The 20370-nt window shown below is 44.6% G+C and overlaps 2 protein-coding genes across 3 annotated transcripts; one reads left to right on the top strand and one right to left on the bottom strand.

Annotated features, from left to right (window-relative positions):
* Window positions 1-1814: 1814 nt before the first annotated feature.
* Window positions 1815-6708, bottom strand: EXOSC1 (exosome component 1). The gene is made up of 8 exons (XM_072995704.2): window positions 6562-6708; window positions 4669-4784; window positions 4303-4377; window positions 3742-3830; window positions 3318-3351; window positions 2838-2888; window positions 2564-2648; window positions 1815-2240 (listed from the first exon to the last, which is right to left on the bottom strand). The coding sequence occupies exons 1-8, from the start codon at window positions 6587-6589 to the stop codon at window positions 2134-2136; spliced, it is 585 nt and encodes a 194-aa protein (XP_072851805.1). The 5' UTR covers window positions 6590-6708; the 3' UTR covers window positions 1815-2133.
* A 100-nt stretch (window positions 6709-6808) lies between these two features.
* ZDHHC16 (zDHHC palmitoyltransferase 16) lies at window positions 6809-20098 on the top strand. Of its 2 annotated transcripts, XM_020812053.3 has the most exons (11): window positions 6809-6949; window positions 12979-13231; window positions 14069-14263; window positions 14810-14901; window positions 15681-15709; window positions 16249-16382; window positions 16570-16617; window positions 17369-17454; window positions 17700-17811; window positions 19262-19332; window positions 19562-20098. In XM_020812053.3, exons 2-11 carry the CDS (start codon window positions 12995-12997, stop codon window positions 19674-19676), a joined length of 1119 nt encoding a protein of 372 aa, XP_020667712.3. In that variant the 5' UTR covers window positions 6809-6949; window positions 12979-12994; the 3' UTR covers window positions 19677-20098. The 2 variants fall into 2 exon arrangements, with proteins under 2 accessions (XP_020667712.3, XP_020667714.3); XM_020812055.3 differs by lacking the exon at window positions 16570-16617.
* Window positions 20099-20370: the final 272 nt, after the last annotated feature.

Raw genomic sequence — 20370 nt, 5'->3', positions numbered from 1 at the left:
TCCCAAGACAGGCCTTGCTTGCACAAGGAAAGATTCAAACCCCTGTATTCATACAGTAGGGATTTATTTACATGGGAAAGCCCAAACATCACAATACTAATGGCTCATTGTGTGTGTTGATGCTACATATAAATCAGCAGTGTGTAGAGATGGGAGCAAGGGGACAGAACACACATAGCTCCTGGATTGCTTGTAGAAAAACACATATTTGTATTGAAAGTTCACTGCTTAAGTGTACGGTTGCTACTATGTAGAGCAGAAGTTCCCAAACTTGGGTGTCAGCTCATCTTGGACTGCAGCTTCCAGGAGCCCTGACCTTTGGATGTGCTACCAAGGACTTTGAGGAGTTGCAATACAATGACATTTGGGGCTCCAGGTGTGGTTACTGCTACACTAAGGTCTTGGATCTGTTTCGTGACACATACTGTGATACTTACATATTTTTTCTCGTTTATTTCCTCAAGAGCTGCTCAACTTTCTTTCACATGCTACTTCCCAATAAAACAAAATCTGATAATTTAGACTAACAGATTTTCAGTGTGAGCTTTCATATATTACAATCTACTTCCTCAGAAACAAACATATACACTTCCTCCCAAGAAACAGTGTGAAAATGTGTCATTTGGCCATGCTACTCGTAGGAATATCCTTTCCTCCTCCTTAAACCCCTTTGAGGAATCATTCAAAGGAGAGTAGAAAATCAAAAAGGTACCTTGCAGCCTGACCAACAGCTGTTGCCACTAGACTTTTAGCATAGTTTTCCTGGGAACCACTCTAAAAAGTTGATCTTTAAACTTCAAACATCATTCAGATCCAGCAACCCTAAAAGGTTTTTAAAGGTCAGATATTTAAGGAGTGGCTTTACCAGTTCCACTCCACCAGTAAGTTTCCATGGGTGAGTGACAATTTGAACCCACACCTCTTGAGTCCTAGTCCATGACTCTTATCAACTACACTAGGTATAAATCACAGCATCCCACAGATGGACTACACAACCTCCCTCCAGTGCTTTACTGACTGATGTATCAATCAGTGCTGTTTGGTTACAAATACTAGTGCCTAATGCAATAAGCAAATACTGTACAGCAAAGATCAGGGACATTGACCTAGGTTCAAAGGACAATGTAGGCGGATTAACTTTCCCTGGAAAGAAACTCCTCCTGTTATCCTGATGTGATGCCGTTTAGGGACAACCAGGATAAGGCCATATGGTCACAGAAACAATACAAATGAAAGAACAGGTGATACCTCTAATTGACCATTGAAAATATAAAGCAAAAAATAATCAGTGAGCTTTCAATGAGAAACCACCATCTTCAAGGCTGTGCATCAAGTTCTTGTGGATAGTTCCAACTTATATGCTGTTATTAATGTCCCAAATTCACATGGCTGATGATGTAGAAGCCAGGTTAGCTTCTTAGAGGGAAATAGCTGCAGCATGTATGTTGATTTCAAGTTTCTCAGTTACCAATTTGGAATTTATGGCCCATCTCTTAAAACAGGAAAGTCGGAGGCAATCTGGATAGAAAGCACTAACGGTTCTAGCACTGGGGCAGCAGACAAAATGTGAGTCTACGGCTCATTAAGGCTGCTTTTTCAGGCCCTGTATTAATTTGTCCTTTCTTGCCAGAAATGGCTTTCCCCAGTTAAAAACAAATGAACTACTGCTCCTGGAAACCTCCAGAAGTAGTATTTACATTTTCCAGTATGTTGCATGAGCTCTTACAGCATTTAACAGCAAAAGCACCTCTTTTTCAAAATGAAGTGGACCCCTATATGCAATGAAGTAATGTATAGTTTAAAAAGAAAGAATGTAACTTTTGCAGTTTTATTTGCCCTTTCAGTGGAGGCACTACGGAGCCCTAGGCCTCTGACTTGAGGCAGAAACCAAAGGAACAGTTTATTGCTTTACAAAAAGTACAACTGGCAAACTTGGGATGTAGCCAAAGTCTTCTTTCTCAAAGCGTCCTAGAGGCAGAAGTGAAGAGATCCAGACACCTAGCCCTGGCTTCCATTTACGTGAGACCAGTTCACAGCAACAGCACACAAAAATTACTTCTGAGTCCTTCTAGCTCCTTGCCTGGAGGTACCCTTTCCTCTGCTAGTGGTACAACTTGATGAATTTCTCACTCACTATGTCTGCAGAAACTGGGGCTGTACCCGGGCTACCTTGCGCAGCTCCTTGCCATGGGTACTAGGGCACTGCATTTCGCACCAGCTGACTGGCACCATCTGTATACCTATGGAAACAGAAGCCAATAATAATAATGATTCTAATGAACTGCTGATACGGCCACTACCTTGGCCACCTCTCCTATGACACTCAGTTACTCTATTTGCAGAAAGCTCTCCAAAATACATCTACAGACAACAGGGTATTCCAGTGTACACAGAGGGCTTACTTCACATTGTTGTGGACAATGTCTTTTACCAAGCAGTACTTTTAAAGATGGTGCAGAAGGACCTCCTATTTAATCACACTTGCGAAGGGTGAGGCACAGATGATGGTAGTGTGCATAGTAAATTTCAGAATGACTTGCGACTTGAATGGAACCTTTCTTACCTGCTTCACTGTGAGCCACCACTACCCCCAGCTCATTCTCTGCTGTAGTCAGCAAGTAGTTGGACTGTGCATCCCCTAAAGATATCTAGCCCCACAGGCTGAGTCAAGGGAGATGTCCTGGACAATTTATCTTCCAGCTAGCAACCACCAGAGAAAAATGCCATGCTGACATTTTAAATGACAACATGTGAGTCTCTGGTACCCCACAAGACTCTGTTGTCGGTTTATTGCACTAACAAAATTAGCTCTTTGAAAACAGGAAAAAAAAGGATACAACTTTGGCCAGAACAATGTCTCCTGGGCGGAAACTCTTGTAAACCTCTACCTGTCAGCATATGAGGGATAGGGAAGGGAGAGAGAGAAAGATAGTCTGGTTAGCAACAGAGCATGACAGTTTCAAGAAATACATGTCATAGCAGATGGTGCAATTAAGGCCAGTTTAATGTGAGAAAATGCTTAATAAAACCCAACAACAACCATCTCATCTTGAGCTATGATACAGTTAGAAAAGAAATCACAAACATCCTTTCCACTGGCAAACCAAACCAAACCAAAACAAAAACAAACAAAGCTCATTACCAAATCATTTCTTACTTCACACAAGGCTTTAGCCTTCCCCAAATTGTTATCCAACAGTGGTAATGAGGGGGAAAGATGTGTATATAGCCTTGAATTAAGAAATGTTCCAGGCCATCTGTATTACCTACAATGCCCATTTCCATCATGTTTTAACCAAAATATTTCTCCCACTGACCTTGTCTTTCTCTGTTGCACGGACATCCTCTCTCCTGTAATGAAGAAGAGAAGGTGAGGCCTTAAGCTAACCATATTCCTCCGCCTCCCTGTAAGATATCCTCCGCCTCCCTGTAAGATAATTGACTAATGTGTTGCAATTGAACTATGCAGGAAGGTGATCTAGTTAACAGGAAACAAGATGATAATAGCTCAAAGGCTTTCATGGCCAGGATCCAATGGTTGTTATAGGCTTTTCGGGCTGTTTGGCCATGTTCACTCTAACAGCTTACAGACTGTTAGAGTGAAAGACCTCAGTTTCTTAGTTTTCGCTGGCACTCAAAGGCCAAAAGTGAAAAGACCAAGTACTGGTAAGAGATGGCTTAATCTATATATGTAATGCTACAGATACCCAGTAGATGTTCCCAATCCAGATCAGTCCCTACCTTATTGTCCCACGGAACGGGGACTTCAGTGGTGTCGAGCCAACATACAAGATGTGTACCTTGGCAAAACGAGAGTTAATGCTGCAAACCTGGACAGGGAAACACAGAAAGAAAAACATTGCTGTGAAGAGGATTTGCTAAATATGAAAGACAACAATCTTGAAACCTACCCACTTCAATGCCTCCACACCATTGTCCTCTTTCTCAGTAACAAAAGCAATCTTAAAATTGCTATCGATGATGTTGTCAGCTTGTGGCAGGTTGAGCAAGAGATTTTATTTTATCCCCTAAACTTGAGTTATGTGCCTCTTCCTTTCCTTCTAACCCACCTGTAAAGGGGAAATGTCTTCAAGAACTCCATGTGGCATTTTGGGAGAAAGAATACTAGAGTTTATAGCCTACATGGAGGTAAAAAGGGTAAAAATAGACAGTAATAGCAGAGAACCGTTTTACTCATGTGCAATAGTCAGGCTTGAAGCACTGATTTATATATCTTGCCATATCCACTCCTGTTGTTTTCCTTAATAAACAAGTAGCTGAATAAAGGACAATTCAGATTACCTTGCATGTCACTGTGGCTCCTACATCAGGCAGAAGCTGAGACTCTGCATCCCTCATCACAGAGATCACAGGGAGCTGTAGGGAAGCAAAGAAGACCATCCCTCATCATTCACTCAAAAACTGCATTGCTTCAAAGTCACGTTGGCTCCATAATACAACTTTCTACTCAAGTCTCTTCTAGATTGTCAGCCAGTCACATACTTACTCTTCTGGTTTACAGGACCACAGCTTTGAACTTTTAAAAATCTGTGGCTTCATTCCTTCCATTCATTTCCCCACAAGTGAACCAACCCTACTCATGACAAAGCATTCAGCACATGCGACTCTCAGCACCTCCATGTCATCTAGGGATTGTTTCACTCTCACCATGCCATTCTCACTTTTCTTCACAAGACAACCAGCCAGAGAGGAAAAGATGGAGCCATGGCGTGTATAGGTGCCACTCCCAGGGATTCCTTCCTCTAAGCTGCACAGTCTTTCTCCTGCAAGATAAAATACAAGTTAAAGATCTCTTGAGCTCAAACACTAAGTCATTCCCGGCCTGTAGTAGTCAATGTCACCTTATTACCCAGTGACCAAAATCCTGTTACTTGGTGTACTAGGTTGCACTACAGTAGGCCAATTGAATAATTGTCTATGAAGTTCCAGTGATTCAAATGGGCCTATCCCAGCACACTTTACTACACTAAGCAACAGAATTATGGCCAGTATGTAGAAGAAGGCAGTATGGAAGAACTGGAAGTAATTGGCATGATGAAATCTGATCTGTGCAAAATTCACTGGCTAGTTTATACAGTTCCATAAGATTTCTCCAGGCAACCTTTCAACACTATTATCTTTTCCAGAGAATCTTGCCTTTGCATGATGTCCCCAAAGTAGGACAGCCTCAGCTTCAACATTTTTCCCAGATGCTGTAAGCTTATTCCTGCTCTTCAAACAAGTTCTCTAGCAATGGTTTCCTCTTCATGTGCGCGCATATATATATGCGTGTGTGTGTGTGTGTGTGTGTGTGTGTGAGAGAGAGGGGGGGGGGCTAGGCTGGGGCAAAGAGAAAGCCTCAGAGTTATGCAATGCAGCAGCAGCTCCCTTCTTTTAATTCTGATATTATTCATCATCAACTCACTGGCTGCAGACTTCAACTGACTCTTTACGCGTAGATCAATGGCCCTTCATAAAAAAGACCGGGATGGTGGTAGGATGTGATGTAACTGAAAGGACCATTTTAAGTTTATAAAATGTTGTACAGTGTTCGAGAAGTGGAGAGACTTTTCTTCTTCCTTCTCCCATAACATCAGAACATACAGTTCTGTAATCCTAAAAAGGTAAAGGGTTGTAGACTTGGAAGCCAGACAAAACAAAGCCACTTTTTCTATAGCAATGCATACTAAATTGATGGAATTCACTGCTACAAGATCTAGTTGGCAACTATCTTTGACAGCTTTAAAATACGATAAGATAAATGCACTGAAGATGAACTCTATCAGTAACGAATACATTCTCAAGTTAAGACCCAGTATTCTTGCAAAACCCTGTGGTGGGAAACAGCGCGTGTTTTAGTGGCTTCATGACCTGGTTGAAAAGTTCATCAAAGCATTTAACTGACTGGTTGGAGGTGAAATAGGATGCACAACTAGATGGGTATCTGAACTGCCCCTCACCACTCTGGTTTGATTAGCTTAGCCTTCCACCTCCCTTTAGCACTCAAAAGAGGAGTCGTGCTGGATCAGACCCAGGAAGCTGCCTCAAGGCATCCTACTGCATAAATCAGAGGCCAGCATCTTATTCCACCCTTTTTCCATGTTCAGAGCCTGAAAAGACTGGCAACTGAATCTGTGGTGGGTGGCAAACGTCCCTTATCACATCTAACGAGCACCAGCACAGCGGGCTAACTTAGAGGATTCAAGGCAAGCCATGGGACCTCCCCAGGGCTCCCAACATCTTGCCACGCTCCTCTCTGCAATACGTGATGCCAAGGCAGGCTACTTATGACAGCCCCAGCCCTGATAAACCCAGAGAGCCGCCTAGGCCAGCCTCTGTTTCGCAAAGGGGCCAACCAAGTGCTGATGAAGGGTTTTAGGACACTTGATCATCTGCCTACACAACGCCATGCCGTTGACCCCGGAAGCTGCACATGCTCCGTTCACGGACTCGACCGGCTTGCACCAAACACGAAGCCTCCGCCTCCCCCCATTCACCGGGGCTCCTGCCTCCCTCCCCCCCCCCCGTTCGTCCCTCCCCTCCGCGCTTTCTCTCACCCACCAGGGACGCAGTACTGAGCAGGAGCCATGCCGAAAGAACGTCTCGAGCCGCTTTCCGCACCCGCCGAGAGTCACTGCGAGCAGGCGTCTGATAGGGCGCCTCTGCGTTCACGTGCCGGCCCCCACGCATGCGTTCCTCTGCCTTTTGGTCTTCCTACGGGCGAAGGCGTCGTAGACAGACTCCCGCAAGAGTAACAATAGCCGGGGGCCAAGGGGAATTGAGCGGCGCGCAGTGGCCGATGGGAATCGTAGTTTCGTTTGCCCCCCTACTTGGTGTGCAGCCGCGCATGCTCGAGGAAGGTTAAAGGGAAGGAGAAGAGGGGATGCTTAGCGGGGTCTGGTAACGGAATGGTGGGTTCTCGTTTGGGCTGAGAGCATGGCAGCGCCAGGTAAGGAAGGGAGCTTTCTTACGTGCTGTATTCCTGCGATGCATGTTGGGGAAGAAGGTTTTTCCCCGGTATGCTTTGAAAAAGGTTCCATTGTTATTTAGGGGTATCCCGCCTGCTTTGCTAAATCCGGCGTCTTCTTGTCGCGTTTTCCTGGTTGTGAATGAAAAATGCGAGTGCATCTCGTTTGCTCTCGCAGCAGTTGCTTAGCATTCATTTTGGCTGTAGGTTTGAAGTGCACGTCGGAATGGACCTCCTCACGATGCACAGCGGAGCCGTGATTTAACCGAAACAGATACAGTCCTTTCTTCCCATTCGGAAGCCTCTGAAAAGGTTCCACTGGAGGAATATAATCTTTCTTTCCTGTCGCACCCTCTCTGTTTCTTGTTTCCGAGATTACCGCTGGGGCTGGTAGAGGCTCCAAGAGGGAGACTGGGATTTATAAGGCAGTGGCGTGGTGACCCGAGTTGACCTGCTTTTCCTAACGAAAGTAGTGGCTCTAATGACTTTTATGATATTCATCCTCCTGCAAAGAGCCTATTGACTGACCCACGCAGCCGGCACTGTCTGATGAGTTATGTCGATGGTTAATCTTCCCTTGTGGTGTTTATGCTGTTGCTGCCATCTGTCAAAGGGGCTGTGGTGGCTTCAAAAAATCACCCTTAATCTGTGCCCAGGAATGGTGCCAGCTCTATTCAGCTGGCAAGACAATGTTTCTGAGTGTGCCTGAATGTGAGACACAAGCACATTGTGTATTTGTACTATAAATGTGTGCTGTAATTCCAGTACAGACAGTCTAATGTGGGTTGATGCTTTTTGTCCTCTCGCCTTCTGTGGGTCCCTGTAACTAACCTGAGCTCTCTTTCACTCTAAACATCTCCTGGAAGGAAAACTAATGATGTGACTAAGAGTATCAAGCATATCACAGATCAAATTAACAAACTGATATGGTGTTATGAAGGCATCTAGCTACTGGGCAGAACCCTGCAGGAAATCGACACCAAAGTGTCAGATTTTACTGAAGTTTCTATAGTTGCAGAATGAATAGAATCCAGACCTGAGTCTACCCTATGCCTGTGAAAATATTATCTTGTTTGAGAGACAGTGGAGCAGGCTGATTCCTGCTTAACTTGTGCAACTGTACCATACATAACCTTTGACGAACCAAAAAAGAATCAGTAGGCAAGGTAAGAGTTGACAATGGGAAATGGGCTCTGGGCAGTGTCTCACCAACACATTTTTGAAATAGGTTTAACTTCATTGATTGCATGATGTGGGGCAGGTTTGGCAGCCCAGGAAGATTACGTGAAGATAAGAAGCCATGCTTGCTATCTTTTTTAATTTATATCAGAGTGTTGCACAATATAGAATTATGGATGTATATGAAATATAGGCAAAATTCAAAATAAATTAAAATGTTAAGATAAATATTATTGGTATTTGTGGTTCTAAAAAGGACCATTAGGTTATTCTGCTCATCAGTAAGTTTACAGTGCAACACGTCTGGAACTGAAGGATTGGCCGGCTGCACAGCATTGCCCAGGAGATACCTCGGTATATTCACAATGCCCCACTCCTTGTGGAGGCACCTCCCTGGTGTTTGCTACAGGTAAGCCTATCAGCCTAACTTCTTGTTGTTAAGTCATGTCCGACTCTTCGTGACCCCATGGACCAGAGCATGCCAGGCCCTCCTGTCTTCCACTGCCTCCCTGAGTTTTGTCAAAGGTACGTCGGTTACTTCAATGACACTGTCCATCCATCTCGTCCTCTGTCGTCCGCTTCTCCTCTTGCCTTCACACTTTCCCAACATCAGGGTCTTTTCCAGAGAGTCTTCTCTTCTCATGAGATGGCTAAAGTATTGGAGCCTCAGCTTCAGGATCTGTCCTCCAGTGAGCACTCAGAGTTGATTTCCTTCAAAATGGATAGGTTTGTTCTCTATGCAGTCCAGGGGACTCTCCAGCACCACAACTCAAAAGCATCAATTCTTCCGCGGTCAGACTTCTTTATGGTCCAGCTCTCACTTCCATACATTGCTATTGGAAAAACTATAGTTTTCACTATGCGGACCTTTATTGGCAAGGTGATGTCTCTGCTTTTAAAGATGTTGTCTAGGTGTGTCATTGCTTTCCTCCCAAGAAGCAGGTGTATTTTAATTTCGTGGCTGCTGTCACCATCTGCAGTGATCATGGAGTGCAAGAAGGTAAAATCTGTCACTGTCTCTGTATCTTCCCCTTCTATTTGCCAGGAGGTGATGGGGCCAGTGGCCATGATCTTAGTTTTTTTGATGTTGAGCTTCAGACCATTTTAGTACTGTCCTCTTTCACCCTCATTAGGAGATTCTTTAATTCCTCCTCACTTTCTGCTATCAGAGTGGTATCATCTGCATATCTGAGGTTGTTGATATTTCTTCCAGCAATCTTAATTCCACATTGGGATTCCTCCAGTCCAGCTTTTCAAATGATGTATTCTGCATATAAGTTAAAAATACAGGGAGACAATATACAGCCGTGTCATACCCCTTTCCCAATTTTGAACCAATCAGTTGTTCCATATCCAGTTCTAACTGTTGCTTCCTGTCCCACATAGGGAAAGGAGATTTCTCAGGAGATAGATAAGGTGGTCAGGCAGTCCCATTTCTTTAAGAACTTGCCATAGTTTGCTGTGGTCCACATAGTCAAAGGCTTTTGCGTAGTAAATGAAGCAGAAGTAGATGTTTTTCTGGAACTCTCTGGCTTTCTCCATAATCCAGCGCATGCTAGAAATTTGGTCTCTAGTTCCTCTGCCCCTTCAAAATCCAGCTTATACTTCTGGGAGTTCTCAGTCCACATACTGCTGAAGCCTACCTTGTAGGATTTTGATCAGAACCTTGCTAGCATGTGAAATGAGTGCAATTATACAGTAGTTGGAGCATTCTTTGGCACTGCCCTTCTTTGGGATTGGGATGTAGACTGATCTTGTCCAATCCTCTGGCCACTGCTAAGTTTTCCAAACTTGCTGGCACATTGAGTGTAGCACCTTAACAGCATCATCTTTTAAGATTTTAAATAGTTCAACTGGAATGCTATCACCTCCACTGGCCTTGTTGTTAGCCATGCTTTCTAAGGCCCACTTGACTTCACTCTCTAGGATGTCTGGCTCAGGGTCAGCAGCCACACTATCTGGGTTGTCTGGGACATCCAGATCTTTCTGGTATAATTCCTCTGTGTATTCTTGCCACCTCTTCTTGATGTCTTCTGCTTCTGTGAGGTCCCTACTCTTTTTGTCCTTTATCATGTCCATCTTTGTGCACAAGGTTCCTTTAATATCTCCAATTTTCCTGAACAGATATCTGTTTTTCCCCTTTCTATTATTTTCCTCTATATCTTTGCACTGTTCATTTAAGAAGGCCCTCTTGTCTCTCCTTGCTATTCTTTGGAAGTCAGCATTCAATTTTCTGTAACTTCCCCTATCTGCCTTGCATTTTGTTTCCCTTCTCTTCTCTGCTATTTGTAAGGCCTCGTTGGACAGCCACTTTGCTTTCTTGCCTTTCGTTTTCTTTGGGATGGTTTTTGTTGCTGCCTCCTGTACAATGTTACGAGCCTTCATCCATAGTTCTTCAAGCACTCTGTCCCTCAAATTGAGTTCCTTAAATCTGTTCTTCACTTCCACTGTGTATTCAAAGGGGATTTGGTTTAGATTATACCTGACTAGCCCAGTGGTTTTTCCTACTTTCTTCAATTTAAGCTTGAGTTTTGCTATAAGAAACAGATGATCAGAGCCACAATCAGCTCCAGGTCTTGTTTTTGCTGACTGTATAGAGCTTCTCCATCTTTGGCTGCAGAGAATATAATCAGTCTGATTTTGGTATTGCCCATCTGGTAATGTCCATGTGTAGAGTCGTCTGTTGTGTTGTTGGAAAAGTGTTTGTGATGACCAGCTTTTTCTCTTGACAAAACTCTATTAGCCTTTGCCCTGCTTTCTTTTGAACTCCAAGGCCAAATGTACCTGTTGTTCCTTTATCTCTTGACTCCCTACTTTAGAATTCCAACCCCCTTATGAGAACATCTTTCTTTGGTGTCAGTTCTAGAAGGTGTTGTAAGTCTTCATAGAACTGGTCAATTTCAGCTTCTTCAGCATGAGTGGTCGGTGCATAAACTTGGATTATTGTGATGTTGAAAGTTCTGCCTTGGATTCATACTGAAATTATTCTAACATTGTTGAGATTGTATCCCAGTACAGTTTTTTCCTATTCTTTTGTTGACTATGAGGGCCACTCCATTTCTTCTACGGGATTCTTGCCTACAATAGTAGATATGTTAATCGTCTGAAATGAATTTGCCCGTTCCCATCCATTTTAGTTCACTGATGCCCAAGATGTCAATGTTTATTCTTGCTATCTCCTGTTTGACCACATCCAGCTTTCCAAGGTTCATACATCTTACATTCCAGGTTCCTATGTAGTATTTTTCTTTGCAGCATCGGACTTTCCTTTCACTTCCACGCACGTCCATAGCTCAGTGTCCTTTCAGCTTTGGCCCAAGCACTTCATTAGCTCTGAAACTACTTGTACTTCCCCTCCGCTCTTCCTTAGTACTATAGCATGTTGGATGCCTTCCGACCTGAAGGGCTCATCTTCCAGTGTTATATCTTTTAGCCTTTTGTTTTCTTGGCAAAGATACTGTAGTGGCTTGCCAGTTTCTCCTCCCGGTGGATTGCGTTTAGTCAGAACTCTCCACTATGACCTGTCTGTTTTGGGTGTCCCTGCATGGCATAGCCCATAGCTTCTCTGAATTACTCAAGCCCCTTCACCATGACAAGGCAGCAATCCGTGAAGGGGTAATTTAGGGGAAACTCAGCCTAATTTAGCACTGTCTAAAATTTAATTTTATACCTCATAGTAGAGTGCCGTGCCTCTTTGCCTCCTTTAGTACAGTTTCTGCTTCATGTCCTTCTTGCTAGGCTGCTGTTTACTCTAGGTCACCAGCCATAAGGGGTTCCTAGGGTCAAACTCTTGGTTAATATTAATTGGCCAAGATCAGCTTTCTTCCTAGAGTTAGCCAAGATCAGGTTCCTCCTTGCTTTTAGAATAGCTGCAGCTTGATGCTGGACTTCTTCAAGCAGGTAAGTGCCCTTGTTATTTTATAGTTTGAACTTTTAGGTTTGGAAGGATTAATGTCTTGCCCCACTCCCACCAACTAGTTCTGTCCAAACTCACAGTTACTCTGTAGAGATGAAAATACTAAGCATGAAGAATGGGATTGAAGATTTAGTTCTCTCACACACTATATGATCATCCTCTAAACTTTGTAGGTGTTCATGATTCATAAAGCGGCTTTCCCCAATCTGGCATTTTCCAGGTGAGTTGAACTGCAACTCCCATCATCCCTAGTCAGAAAGACAGTGTTTGCTTGAGTGCTTAACAATGGACACTGAATTATGTGGTATAAAGAGTTATTTGTGCTTTAAGGAGTGTTAAGCTGTAGTCCTTGCTATTTCCTTTGCCTTCCAACATTCTGAAGCAAGTTGGTCTGAATAAATATTGGGAAGAACCGTGTTTCTACCTCTGCTACTCACAATATCTTTAGTTTTCTCCATTTGTTTGGAAGGAAAATAGAACATGATTTCCAGAAATGTGCTTCTTTGGCACTTCTAATAATTGCAAAGGTCTAGGAATCCTCCTGCCCCTTGAATTCATTGTGTGTGTATGCTTGCACAGGGTGTTTTTCATCCCTTCCAGAGTAGTAAGTGGGGTTCTTGGCAAAGCCACAGGAAGCTACTATAGCTCTTAGTCCATCCTGAAAGTAAGAGGCAAGCACAACCCCTCATTTGTATTGCACTAGAACTATTGGGAAGGAAATAGGAGCTCCCCATCCTTAGTACTATCCAAAGATCAGCAGTGACTGTACTACCCCCATACTTTATTACATCCCTTAGTATCATGATGGTGAAACAGTAGGTTTGCCACAGTACCCTTGAGTGTCTTCAGTTGAGCCTTTGCTTGGGCACTAGCCGTCACCCCCAGGACTTCCTGACCCTGCATCATCTCTCTTCAGGCTCTGAGTGGCAAGGATGAGGAGCCGCCGGCTGATGTACTCCGCTGTCATGCGCCTCTTCCTAAGGTGCCTGCGGGTAGGTCAGCGGCGCCGGTTCTGGCTGACTCGGCACGTGCGGCAGCAGTGGTGGTACGGGCGTCTCTGTTTGCGATCTCTAATCTACAACTCCTTTGCTGATGGTGACACTGCTCTTGATGCCCTTTTTGAGCCCATATACTGGCTGGTGGATCACGTCACCCGATGGTTTGGGGTGGTGAGTATCTAGAGAATAATGTCTCATTTATGATATTTCACCCCCCTACAGGAAGCCCACCCATGCAGCCCATAGTCTTTAATGAGCATCTTGATAGTTAATCTTCCTTTGTGCTGTTTTTGCTGTTGCTTCCATGTGTCAAAAGGGCTATGCTGGAATATGAGGCTTGCTAGAGCAAATTAACCTGAGCCATTTTGCTGCCTAAGACAGAGAGCAGGATGAGTTGGAGTACCTGGTTGCAGAGCCAGAGGTTGGGAATTCAGTTCCCCAGTGTACCTCCTGGGAGAACTAACCTATGTGGTCTTGGGTAAGCTTAAATGGTCTTAGAATACGACCAAAGGAAGGGACTGGTAAACTGTACTTCTGAATACTATATACTTAGAAAACCCAGGTAAGGATCACTAGAAGATGGAATTGACTTAAAAGGACTTAAATTAGTCTGAGGTAACTGATTCACTCTGCCTGTCTAACGGTACAGTTTGCCCTCTGATGGAGGAAATTTCAATTTCAGCCCCTAGAGTTCCAGCCTTGGGCTTAAAGACAAGTGAGGAAGCTGCTCTAAATTGCTCATTTATTTAAATTATATGCCACCCACACTACCCAAAAGTCCCTGATGTATACGTATATATGATGTTGCAGATGTGGGAGGAGATGGCATAGGTGCTTCGCAGAATCCTTTGGGAGTTTGAGAGGGCTGCAGTCGCCCAGTGTTCCCAAGAGAATCAAATGAAATTTAATGAGGGGATTGATTCCCCATGCACCCTTTCTTCTATCATAGGTGTGGGACTTGTTTGCAATGTGCCTGTGGCTCAGATCCTTTCTTCTTCCCTCTGACAGGTTTTTGTGGCTCTTGTGATCACACTAACCAGCTCAGTGGTGTGCATAGTGTACGTCTGCCTCCTGCCACTCATCCTTCGCACTTATCCCATTGGTTGGATCTTTTGGCACTTTATCTATGGCCACTGGAATCTCCTTATGATTGTCTTCCACTATTATATGGCCATCACTACTCAGCCTGGTTATCCCCCACAGGTAGGACAGAGGCCTTATTATTTCTGCTTAGCCATTCTTTTGCTTTTGATTAACCTGGGGATTCAAAGCAGGGCTGCTTAGCATGATTTCCTACTAGAGATGGGGGTGTATGAATGCCCCTGCACAGGTGGAGATAATGAGGGTCTGGCCCCATGGGTCAGATGGCCCATTCACTGATGCACTAATGCCGTGGGGTCTGCACTGCCGTCCTATTGCTTTGGGGATCACAATTGCCGAGGCACTCCTGGCAGGAGGCGGGACGACAAGCCTCTCTGCCACGTCGAATAGTGGCTCGGTGATCGTCATCAGTGAGTGGACCTTCTGGCCCCATGGGACCCTCATTATCACCACCTGTGTGGTGGTATTTGTATGTAAATGAATATGAATACTCCCATCTCTATTTCCTACCCTTGCTTTTCTCATTGATAACACTTAACACAAATGGTCATGGACTAAACGGCTAGCCTGGAGTTGTTGTTGTGCTGAGGCTCAAGAGCAGCCTGAGTGACAGTGTTCTCAGTCCAGTGTGGTGTTCCCTTTCTGCAGCAGTCAAAGAGCGATGTTGCTGCTGTCTCCATCTGCAGGAAATGCATTGCCCCGAAGCCTGCCCGGACCCACCACTGCAGCATCTGCAACAGGTGGGCTTTTCTGTCACCTCCAAGAATGAATTATCTTTCGTGCTTCTGTGACTTCTATTATTATATTTTAAGAAAGTTATGTGTTTTTTTTAATATTTTATTTTTAACAAAGGGTAACGGGAAGGAAAAAGGGCTTGAGGTTAAGGGAAAGAGGAGAAACAATGACATACTAACATCCATTCTATACATATTGCCATATCAAAATTCCAAATTGCTCTTTTTACTATTTTCTGCCTTCCAGATTTAAGTTCTCATTTTAATGCATGTTCTTCAAGCGATGTCTAATGACTCAAATCATTTGTAGAATAAGTCCCATCTCTCAGTTGCCTTTTGAGGAGGACAGTCCTTCATCACTTCTGATAAAATGTCCATTTCAGCTGTTTCCAGTATCTTCTCTATAAGATCTTCTTTTGGTACCAAAGTTCTCCATATTTGTAATGCCTTTCTATTTGGAGCCCTACTTTTAGGTGTCCCTGCAAATTTCCGTGGAATCCTCCTCACATGAGCTAAAGTCACATTCCAAGAAATAATAGGATGTAGAATAGAGAGAAGGCCTGTATTCACGTCAGTGAGAAGCCACTACCTGGCAATACCCAAACAGCCTCTAGCAAAACTCTTGCTTGCATGTACATTTTTGCCTTGTATTGCTGTACCTTGACACACTTTGTGACTGTCCCATTCCTTAGTGTTGTTTAACTGTGCTGTGCTATCAGCAGTTCATCTGTCTAGTCTCTATTGTGTAATTCCCTAGGCTGATGTTATCTCCCTCCTTCCCGCAGGTGTGTGTTGAAGATGGACCATCATTGCCGTATCCTTCCTCAAGCTCATAGTGTTCTTGATAAAGGGCCACTTATTCCAGGAACCCAAGTGTTTTGATGTATCCCCAGGAATAGTGTGGGCCTCTTCACACCAGCTGGCTCAGAAGGGTTGCGTGCAACAGCAAAGAGGGGGAAGCATTTGTATAGCTCTCTTAGGAAGCATGTAGCTAGAGCAACGTTGCTAGGATAATCAGCTGTATCAAAGGGGCAACCCTGTTCTTTCTGAAAGGGAAATTGTGCTGGGACAACCTGTGGTGCTGTTCCTCCTTGCATAGGAAGCACCACTACTCTGTGTGCATTCCTTGCCTGCTGGGTTTAGGCTGTAAAGTGTATATTATAAGTAAAATCTTCCTGTCCTCAAAGCTAGAAAGGGTGCTACATGTTAGAAATCCAGCAGAGGTGATCGTTGGAGAAAGCAGTTATTCAGTCCTACCAGGGAGCACAGCTACAGAATTGGTCCTCCTATTTCACCATCAGAGGAGGATTGCCTTACTGCCTCTGGTTACAAACCTTTAACCCCAAGAGATAGCATGGCTGAACAACTGTGTGGGACACTACAACCATCGCTACTTCTTCTCCTTCATGTTGTTCATGACCATGGGCTGCATCTACAGCAGTGTCAGTGGCTGGGATATGTTCTGGGAAGCCTACGCTGCCATTGAGGTGAGATGTGTGGTTGAGTTATATAGCCTTTGGGTCGCATGCGGGCTAGGGTCTTTCTTTGGGGAAAGGAGAAGGGCTCTCTCCTTCTGGCCTGGAGACCTGCATGAGGTGCTGCCCCATGCAAGAGAGGGGTGTCTGAGCCAGGAGCTGAGTATATATAACTGGCACCCTCTTTTCCATCCGATAGAAAATGAAACTTCTTGACAAGGAGAGACTGCACGTGACAGCCAATCAGGTGGGGTACCTGCTCCTCAGCTGCTCATGTCAGGGACAGGACAGAGCATTGAGCGAGAGGCCACTTCTTTGTCTCAGGAATGAATCTACAGCTGTGATTGTAACAGCTCAGATTCCTTTTTATGGACAGAAATGCTCCTTTCCTTCCTCCCCACAAGGGAATCCCAGAGCCCCTTTTGATTTGGCATATGACTATTGCTGTATAAAGGGTAGGACATATCTGAAGAGTTAAGTACCATATTTTTCCCTGTATAAGACTATACTTTTGTCTAAAATCTTTAGACTAAAAATTGAGGGTTGTCTTATACCTGGAAGTAAGCTGAGGAGAGAACAAAAACAAGTGGAGGGGAAAGCAGGGATCAAAGCGATCCTGCAGCACTTTAATCCCTTTCCCCCTGCACTTGCTAAGCCCCACTTAGATTTCCTAGTTTTGGATTAGAAAAGTGTGGGGCGTGTCTTATACATGGGGGCATCTTATACACGGAATAATATGGTATATCACATCTCATTTTGGAAGACAAAGGATGTATGGGGAGTAAGGGAAGTGAACTCTGAGCCTCCAAGCCCATGCTCTGCCCACCTGATTCATGATCATTGAGCTCCTTATCTTGTAGAAAGTATCTGTCTTGTCTACTGTGCTCTCCATCCTTTCATTTGTCCTTGAAAGCCCTCCGCATCTTCCCCTTTTTGGCCATAGCTACTTCTGTTGCTTTCTGGCACCTGACCCTGGCAACATTTGCTTTTCTTTGCAGACTTACTCTCAAACACCACCACCCACCTTCTCCTTCCACCAGCGAGCTTTCCACAAGAGTATAGTGTATGCCTGGGTCCTTTGCAGGTAACTGATCTGTTTATTTGTTGACTGAACAGTGCTCAGGGGGAGGGAGGAAGAGAAAGGCACTCTAGATTTCCAAGTCAACCTTCTTTCTCGGAGCTTTCCATCCGTCTCATGCTCTGCAAAAGTGAATGGCCGAGAGCCTCGTCTAGCTCACCTTGTAACAAATTGTTTTCAGTGTCTTTACAAGTGATTCGTTTTGGTTGTTTCAGCTCCTTTAAATTGACATAGCTTCCTTCCTTCCCCAGTTCTGTTGCCTTGGCGCTAGGTGCCCTTATGCTCTGGCATTCTGTCCTCATCACACGTGGTGAGACCAGCATTGAAAGACACATCAACCGCAAAGAAAGAAGGAAGAACAAGGTGAGAAATGAGAGACGCTGAACCGTCAGTGAGAGGAGAGCCGCAAAAGCCCCTCTGTTCCTTGAGAGGCCTTGCTAAGGTCCTTTTAGTTCAGTTTACAGAGGCAGGATGTCTGAAACAGCTTTTCCACTGCTGTCCCATCTTGGGGCAATAACTTTGTCCTGAGATTTGATTCTCCTGATTTTGGGCAAACACAAGCCATTCTTATTTAGGTACTTTTTTTGAATGTGCTGTGTTGTTTGTTGTAATTGTTTCTACTTTAATGCTATTTTGTTTGGATTATTTTAGCATATTGCAAACAAGCTTAGCCTGAACAGATGAGACATAGCGTTTCCAAATAAATTGGAGTTGGGACAGTGTTATACAGTCAAACCTCAACTTATGAACGCACCTACGAACATTTTGACTTATGAACGGCTCCGTTCGCAAACATTTGTATCGACTTGCGAACGGAGCCTCAACCTATGAATGAAAAAAAGGCAGGGGAAAAGGGCGGGAAATTCAAATTTCCCCTGCCTTTTTTTCGTTCCATTCAAACCGTTGGTGGTGAAGAGGCTGCTCTTTCACCCCAACAGTTAGGAAAAGGGACTCCCAGGAGGTCTCCGATGGCGGCAAGGGACCCCGGGGAGGTCTCCCAGGGCTTCCCCGTCGCAATTGGAGACCTCCTGGGGGTCCCCCACCACTGCGATAGGCGCCTTCAGAGGTCTCCGGAGGCCTCCTGGGGGTCTGATCGTGGCAGTGGGGGACCCCCAAGAGGTCTCTGATGGCGGCGGGGAAGCCCTGGGAGACCTCCCGGGGTCCCCCACCACTGCGATCAGAGGCAGCAGTCACCCAGTGCTGGGAGGCTTGAGCCGAAACCCGGCCACCTCAAGTCTCCCAGCGCTGGGTGACCGCTGCCTCCGCCGCGGTCGGGGCCGAGCAGCTGAAGCACCCCGGCCAGGCTCAAGCCTTACAGTGGCATTGGTCACAGCAGCAGCAATCGCAGTGGTGGGGGACCCCCAGGAAGCTTTGACTGGTAAGTGTTGCTTTTTTCTTTTTTAAAACTGTCCTGGGTGGCTTTTACAGGGTGGGTTTGGGCTGGGGGGGGGGTTATGTTTCTGTGCTGTGTTTTGTTTTTGGTTTTTTTTTTTTTTTCAGTCCCAGTGTGGGACTTGCAGTGTGTGTGTTTTTGGGTTTTTTTTTTTTTTTTTTTTTTTTTTGGTATTTTTTTCTTCCCCTAGAATGCATTAATCAGTTTTCAATGCATTCCTTTGGGAAATGGTGCCTCGACCTATGAACTTTTCAACTTGCGAACACCATTCCAATACGGATTAAGTTCATAAGTCAAGGAACCACTATAGCTCTGCTGTTTGCCTTGCACGTCTGCAGTCTCCCAGCAGGGGAGGCGAGAGTACTTGTTCTAGTATAATTTGGAGTGTAAAATTTCATGCTGTTTTTCCTTTGGCGATAGATGTTTCGAAATCCATACAGCTATGGTCCTTTGGGCAACTGGAAGGTTTTCCTGGGTGTGGAGACTCAAAGGTAAGGAATGGAAATTTGTTAGTAGTATTCTGTGTACATCCTGTGCCATAGATAATAACTGGAGTTTGACTGAGCAAGGTGCAATTAATATAGCTCTGTTTGATTAGATTCCACAGTAATGATGTAGCCCTCAAGGTTCTTTATAATCTGGAAACTACTCAGGAGCATTATGTAAGGAAGCCTTTTTATATCGTATCAAGGCTATTGAAGACCCTGATCTCTTTTCTAGGCACTGGCTTACCCGAGTTCTGCTGCCTTCTGCCCACCCACCCTATGGTAATGGTCTGAACTGGGACACTCCATTCTGTGTTGCTGAACAGAAGATTCCTCTACTAGCAATCTGAGTTGGATGAGAAGCAGAGTGCACCAGCTGGTACAAGACTTGGCCACAGGGTGCTTTCTTTGGGAAACAAACAGGAAGTTCATTCCCTGAGGAGGAGGTGCCCCAATGCAGTAGAGTTGAATCATCTGAACTGAGCAGATTGCTCCAGCAGCCTTAGGAGAAAGGCTAAGGAACCTCCAGCTGCAGGCAGCTGAGGTGAGACAGGAATGTCTTGCCTATGTCTGTTTTGTGTTTGCACATAATCCAGCCATGTAGGGCAACGTATTGTTTCTCCTGAACATGGGTGGAAAGGGAGGCAAGTTCTCTTTTGTCCCTTAATTCCTGGAGTCTGGTTGGCATGCCAGAATCCTGCTGTTCTCCCTCTTGTGTAGACAGGATTTTTTTTAAAAAAACTTTGCAAATAAAACCATTTTTAATATGCGACATTGTTTCCTCTTTAAAGGGGAGAAAGGAGAGTGGAGGTGATGTCTAAGACAAACCATTTTCAGAGTGGCTGGTTTTTGCAAAACTTTTTCAATGGATACATAATAATAGGTCCAGATGGTAGGATAGATAACTTTGCAGAGATAATAGTAGCAATACCTGCACTGATTGCTCCAATTGTCAGCTGCTTCCAAATATATTTTCACTTTCTAGTTCAAATCCTGTAATGCGCCTTTATGCTACAGAAGGCTCATTATGTCATTAGCCATTTT

The sequence above is a fragment of the Pogona vitticeps genome, chromosome 3, assembly GCF_051106095.1.
Source record: "Pogona vitticeps strain Pit_001003342236 chromosome 3, PviZW2.1, whole genome shotgun sequence".
Taxonomy (NCBI): Eukaryota; Metazoa; Chordata; class Lepidosauria; order Squamata; family Agamidae; genus Pogona; species Pogona vitticeps.
The sequence above is the reverse complement of the archived record's forward strand: the minus strand, read 5'-3'. Positions and strand labels throughout refer to the sequence as shown.